Source organism: Histoplasma capsulatum, genomic scaffold (assembly GCF_000149585.1).
Source record: "Histoplasma capsulatum NAm1 scaffold_1 genomic scaffold, whole genome shotgun sequence".
In the NCBI taxonomy this organism is placed as follows: Eukaryota; Fungi; Ascomycota; class Eurotiomycetes; order Onygenales; family Ajellomycetaceae; genus Histoplasma; species Histoplasma mississippiense.
Genome location: NW_001813982.1, coordinates 2,230,324 through 2,236,896, shown reverse-complemented (window position 1 = coordinate 2,236,896; position 6,573 = coordinate 2,230,324). Strand labels below are relative to the sequence as shown.

Here is a 6,573-nt window from a genome sequence, read left to right as displayed (position 1 = left end):
GTCCCGTATCTCTTCGGCGGGCTCTGGTTCCTGATCCTTTTCGGTTCGTTGAGGCCTTCATGGGGCCGAGCAGTAAAGTTGAGCTGGTGTACGGTGCGGTGACGGCACTCCTGTTCAGTGCCTATGTCCTGGTGGATACCCAGCTGATCATGCGCCACTACCATGTTGAGGAGGAGATTGCCGCAGCAATTTCCCTGTACCTGGATATTGTTAACTTGTTCCTCGCCATCCTGCGGATCCTGAATAGTCAAAGTAGTGACTGAGTTGAAAAATTTCGATGGGATCTGTGAAGGCTAATTATTTCATTTGTACGACTGTATGTAGCCGTATTTCACTTTCGTGGACAGGGAGATGTAGTTAAGAGTTAAGAGTTTTTGCCTCTTATCTCTCTTGGACGGGGAATTTTGTACGAATTTTTGTTTATCTTTTCTTTTTTCCTTTCCTTGCTTCCCCCCCCCTCCTCACCCCATCCTTTCCTTCTTTTATTCCTTCCTTCCTCTTTTTTTTTTTTTTTTTTTTTTTTTTTTTTCAAGCTCTTCTATCCATTCGAATATGAGCTTTTTCGCGCATTCCGTCTCGACTCAAATCCATGTAAGAGTGAAATAATCCTATTTTCGCGTATGCCATTTCTTCTCCTTTCTTTTAGGATCTCTTGTAAAAGCCATTATTTCCTTTGTGTATATCCTGGACCAAAAATACGAATGGTGAATATAATACCACTGTGCGTGGGGGGCCAAGACAACTTGCGGAAGTGGGGTTTTATATTGTTGTTATATGAATGAAAAAATGTTGGAGGCCAAAGTGAATGCTATGTAGAAAAGTAAAAGGCGATGATATATACAGGTATGGCACACAAAATGATAATAAAAACGAAAATAATGGGGATGAAAGATGAGTACAGAGAGGGAATAGAAAAGGGGGAAAAAAAGTTTTTTAAAAAAAAAAAAAGAAAAGAAAAAGAAAAAGAAAAAAAAAGGAATCGAAGAGCAAAGATCGTAAAGTACTCCAACGCCCAAAAGGCGTTCTCTGGGAGAGAGAAAATGTAGGATATAATGGTAAAAACAAGGGTAAAATAATAGAATAAAAGAAATAGAGCAGTGGGTTGCGGCGACGCTAGGTGCAGGAGTAACAAGGGAGGAAAATAAATGAATCAATAAGGAAAAGAAAAGAAAAGAAAAGAAAAGAAGAGGAAACACCAGCGTTTGGAACCGGAACACCAATATTATGTACGATTCCTCAAAAGCGAAATACGGGTTGCTCGGCTCGACTCCGGGAATAAGCCGTTTATCCAGGAAGAAGAAAATTTATGTATATGTATATGTATATAGAAGCAAAAGAGGCGGAATAAAACGGGTGACGGATGAAAAGGGGAAAAAAAAGAATCCCATCCCGAACGAGAAAAAGTCTTTTTTCTACTCACCCGACTCCCCAAATTCGCTAAGGCCTGGTCGAGTAACGGAGACATGTTGGCATAGATCTGGTAGATATTATGGAAAAGGATATGGAAAAGGATTTTCATTTTGGGAGGTGTGTGTGTGTGTGATTGTGTGTCTATGCTGCAGGCGGAAAAGCAGGGGATAACGACGGACCTCAGAGCGCTTGGATTGAAATAACACATTTGAGACTTTAGAGGAGAGATACTGTTTTATCTACGTCATCGCGCGTGCGCGTGCGCGTGCGTGTTGTACCCGCACGGGAATTGTTGTTATTGGTGAGATGCAAGGAAGAACGTATTTGTAACCAGACAAACAACCATGACGATAACACCGTATATTGCGAGGCCCAGGCTCAGCTTGCGTAGCAGAGCCTTTCGCCACTGTCGTGTGTTTCGTTTAAGGATTCCACTAGCTGAGAGGAGGCCACTGGCGCTCAGAAGTCCCTCGCTCTCCGCGCCAACATCTGACATATCGTCAGCGGCCGCTTCGTCATTTTCCTTCATCAATTGTTGATGTATGGCAGACTCTGGGGAGGAGATTTTATAATAGAAAAGGCCAGGAAGGATGAAAATAATGCTGGTGCTGCCGGTGCTCCCTACGTAGGCCAGCGCGGCTTCAAGGGATGACACAGTCATGGCAACCATGTAGCTTAGTATTATAATGATAGTGGTGATTATTGCAAACCGAGCATCTCCCATGGAATCCTGAAGTTGATTTGGTCGCGGAAGAAGCGGGTTGCGGTTAGGTGAGGAGTTGGCAGTGTTGGATGAGGATTTGGGACTCCAGCGCCATTTAAGAACAGCGTCTAGCGATGCTCTGCAAGGATGAACCTGAAGCGGGTATGAAAACATTACAAGGACGACAATTGCAGCACGGGCTACCGTTGCTGATAATGACGGCGCATACATGCCAACAATATTCCCCCCAATATTGTTTCCAAAGGAAAGATAGCCTGTGATTGCGACAAGGATATATGTAAAGGCAGCGCTACCAATGCTGGAGACAATAACGGTGGTTGTTCTGAAGTGTGTGCTGTTGGAAATTTCATTGAGAATTGAGAACATCTGACATACGGGTGTTAGCAATGAGATGCAAGAGGTTGCAGTCTAGATCGGGTGTTAATGGAGCAATACATTTTGATGACAGGTGTATGCGAACACCATAACCGGAAATGCGCTCAGGGCAGACACTGCGCTTTGCCATTTAAAATAGTTAACCGGGCCACGCTCCGCCATTGTGTCTCCTTTGATAAAGTGAGCCACGACTAAGACGAGCAGGTAGCCAATAGAGGTTAAAGCTATGATGCTCGTGTATTTCAACGAATCCAGCCGTCTCAAGAACGAAAGCGGAATTACAACCAACCTAGAAGTAGAAAGTTAGCACAATGACCCAAGCAGACTATCCTAGGACAAAAAACATGGTAAAAATATGAGATTACACACATAAACGCCGTAACCCAGAAATGACGATCAAGTAAAAATTCCATCCCAGTAGCGTCCGCACCGAAACCTTGGACTACTCCAGGCATGAGATCTCCTATGATAATCAGGTAGCTTACGCCTACGCCGAAGCATTTTATGGCGATTGCTGCATCGAATATGACGGCAGCATTCGGATATGTGATCTGCGATAGGGCGAAGAAGGATGCGGCTCCTTTATCCAAATATTGGGCACATAGCGACTGTAGATAGAGACCAAAACCGGCTGCGATTCCCGACCATAGGATAATAAGGACCCCGAGGGTGATTCCCATCCGTGCGAGGGCGCTGGGCATTGCAAGAGCACCAGCACCAACAACTACCAGGGCATTAAAATCCAATCTTCCGGGAAACGATTTGGGCTGTTCGACTCGTCTAAACTCACTTGTATTGAGCAGGTTTATAACGCTGCTTAGCCAGGTCGCCTGTCCACCCAGCCCAGACTCTCTTTTTCCCGCATGGTGTCGTCTGCCTCTATCGTAGGTTAGCCATCCATATCGTCATTTCCGCTATTTCTGCTAGCGAGTTTATCGGCACAGTGCCGCCACCCCAGAACTCAAGGGTATCTCCGTACCGGCGAGACCAACTGTGAGAGCCACTACTACTAGAAGCAACTCCCTCCGCAGATGCTTCGGTATCCATATTATTAATCAAAAGCGCACAGCCAACGGATAAATTTCCGTGGTGGATTGATTATCTGCGTTCTCAGGACTTATCGATGGAACCTGTCGCGGTCTCGAGGCATCGCGGGACAGTCGCAGAGAAAAAGAGGGTGGAAATGTGGCTCTATTATAGCCAGGCATAAATCGTTCCTAACTATATTGAGATAAAAAGCTGGTGTTTTAGGTGACAAAAAAAATATTTGAGTGATTGATAAGGGAGAAAGGTTCGGGCCATCATGAGTTTTTGGGCGGATTTCACGACATCGAGCTTGGCGCGCAGTCTCAGCCAATCAGTTCTTAGGTCAAAAACTAATCAGTGTTTCCGATGTAGTTTGTAGTTATCACAACAGGGGACATCTTACAAATGGTCAGCAAGATTTAACTTATGCCAAATAGCAAATGTATTGACTAGAGCTCTTTTTGGCTTCGTTTCGCTTACTGTGTACAATTATTGAGCTTCTCATATATTCCGTTCCAATTTATTTGAATGGGCGGATTAAACTTATGGTGCAAATAACATCTTATCCCCTTCCTTGAGAACTGACGTATTGCAGCATTCTGATAGCAGTTAAGCTACTGTAATTATCGAAGAAGCAAGAGATGGTTGAATATGCCCAATATTAGCGCAGGATTCCGAGATAGCAGATGCAAGAATTTTTTCTCCAGTTGCTTCGAGCTCATCATCGAACTCAAGATCGTTGCATTCCGACACAGGAAGAATAGTTTCGGATACCTCTTTAACCGTTCCGCCCCGACCGGATACCTTCGAATCGCTAAGCATCATCTATCTCATTTACCTGGGCCCGACACCTCCCACTAGAAATCAAAACCCCTCTGATGTGGCTGACCACATAGCTGATTTCTTCATCAAAAATCTCTTCAGACAGATGAAGAAAGTGCTTCAGAGCTGAGAAGAAGCAACCTTTGAATTCAAACCCTGAGGCAAGCTGAGCAATGCTATCAATGGATATGCGAAGAGCTGTACAATCATTCAAACCACACCAAGCTGAAAATTTCCAGAGGTGCATATGTCACCATGAGTATTGAAAACTTGAATATCACTGTTATTGTAACACACTTAAAGAGAGTATATGGCAGAAAGCATATGCTGAATACAGTTTGAACCTTTGAGCTCACTGTGAATTGTTGTTGAGCACCTGCACTGTCCTTTTCAACAACATATAGTTCATCACAAATACAAAATGCAAGAGGTTCTTCACAAGAAGAACAAAGTATAGCACCAACACAAATTACAAAATCAAGATCTAATCAAGTGAATGTGACACACAGCAGCAGTCAGTCAACAAGACACAGCTGACTGATGGTGTAGTGAGCAGAACAAGGTCTCAAAGCACATCAGGTTCCAGTTTTATCTCATTTTGCAACTTTTAATAATTCAGAAATGAAGACACTTTCATTCACTGATTTTTCTGTTTGTTTTCCCATTGTTCCTGCTCAACAAGTTATTTAAGAGATGTCTTTGTAAATTTTGGAAAGCAATACTGGTTTATAGCCCCTAGTATGGTTTGATATTATTCTATAGATATATTCTATCAAAATCGTAACCTCTTATTTTTTAATGCTTGGTACGTACTTTTAACACAGCTTCAGATCTATTGGCAATTCTTTCGATTCTACTCCGTATTCTGAGACTTCTGATGATCTACCTGCTAAGCGATCAAATCCGACTCTTTCTCGCGAAGAATTGAATTGTCAAAGTGGTCAGTTTGTGCCCGCTGCTAATAGAAATTGAAACTACGTCGGAGAAGTAGTGCAAGAGCTAGGAGATCATATTCATATCGAGTGAGGGAGATGACTAGCGTATATTATACACTATATAATCGGTTCATTAATGTAATTTTGTATAGTTATTGATTGATATTAGTGTAATATATTAAACTAAACCGAATTAGGTGATACAGGGACAGGTTTGACGGACGAGGGGAATTAGGAATCTGGAAGAACGCTGATGGAGGCGAACCTTCAGGGAACGTGCAGAAAGGGTAATAAAGATAGAACCATAAGGTGTCGGCGTCCTGGTGAAGCGAGGTCCTTGGGGAATGCCACCATTTTGAGCTAATAGCCACCACAGTAAAGTCCCCCGAGGGATGCCATAACCTCAGTGGAAAATGCCACGAAATTAAAAGTCCGTAAGGAGCCAACATGGTGCGGGATCTTCTCTTGTTAAGTTGCCTGGTTGTCCTTCCACGATCGCTGACGGGTTCGTGGGTCTTCGTGGAATATGACTTGTCGAGCCAACTTGTTAGCGAGTCAATTGATGCTTGCTGCCTGCGGGCTAGAAGACACTCCAGCTTCCGGGCTCTTTTCAGATCGCTCAAAACTCAATCATGACGCATTGCAGGATGGCACAATGCTGAGTGAAAGTGTTGAGGATCATGGCGGTTGAAACGCATGTAAGAGATCTGAAACTCATACATGTATATAAATATATATCTGCCTCTGTTAGAACGCAGGAAAACATAACAAGCATGAACACATAACCATTGTTTGTTATTAATAGAAAGGCCACAAATGATGACGATCCTTGAGGAGTGCACAAGCTGGAGCTGAAAGACCAGAATACTTGGATCGCCTTACTTGATTCTTAATCAATTTGGCTCCCAGGCCGTTTTGTGCCTGCATGCTCTTGCTGTGGCATCAAAGTCCTCTGTGCCATTTCACAGACTTTTGACCAATCCATTCCGAATTTTATCTAGGAGAGCCTCCATATACGCATCCACATCTGATTGGACATCCACCTCTGTTCCCTCACTATCACTCTGCTCATCTGAGTAAACCACCACCTCATAAAATGCAGCTAGTTCGCGGACAGTTTCTGAGAGCTTCCCTGCTCCGGCTGCCCTAGATATAAGGAATAGTGTTAGGATAAGAGCCAAGAGATGTATTAAGTGACAGGGTTAAACATACTTGTATGGGTGTGCGATATTAAGCTTCTTCCTTTGCCCCGCTGACCAAGAAGGTAAAGGGCTTTTCATG

General features: G+C 43.5%; 3 protein-coding genes across 3 annotated transcripts in view; 1 reads left to right on the top strand and 2 right to left on the bottom strand.

The window, feature by feature from the left end:
- HCAG_00654 (conserved hypothetical protein) overlaps positions 1 to 263 on the top strand; it is a gene marked incomplete at both ends in the record, with an annotated part of 1,085 nt that extends 822 nt beyond the window's left edge. Inside the window, one exon of the mRNA XM_001543558.1 lies at positions 54 to 263. Within this exon, the coding sequence (XP_001543608.1) occupies positions 54 to 263 (210 nt within the window). The remainder of the gene's footprint in view (positions 1 to 53) is intronic.
- Positions 264 to 1,705: 1,442 nt separating this feature from the next.
- On the bottom strand, positions 1,706 to 3,556 carry HCAG_00653 (conserved hypothetical protein; the record flags this gene model as incomplete). Its single annotated transcript, XM_001543557.1, has 4 exons — positions 1,706 to 2,500; positions 2,570 to 2,798; positions 2,879 to 3,388; positions 3,489 to 3,556. 4 exons carry the CDS (start codon positions 3,554 to 3,556, stop codon positions 1,706 to 1,708), a joined length of 1,602 nt encoding a protein of 533 aa, XP_001543607.1.
- A 2,698-nt stretch (positions 3,557 to 6,254) lies between these two features.
- The window catches only part of HCAG_00652 (predicted protein), a gene marked incomplete at both ends in the record, with an annotated part of 807 nt that continues 488 nt past the window's right edge, over positions 6,255 to 6,573 (bottom strand). The window contains 2 exons of the mRNA XM_001543556.1: positions 6,255 to 6,438; positions 6,505 to 6,530. Of these exons, the coding sequence (XP_001543606.1) occupies positions 6,255 to 6,438; positions 6,505 to 6,530 (210 nt within the window). The remainder of the gene's footprint in view (positions 6,439 to 6,504; positions 6,531 to 6,573) is intronic.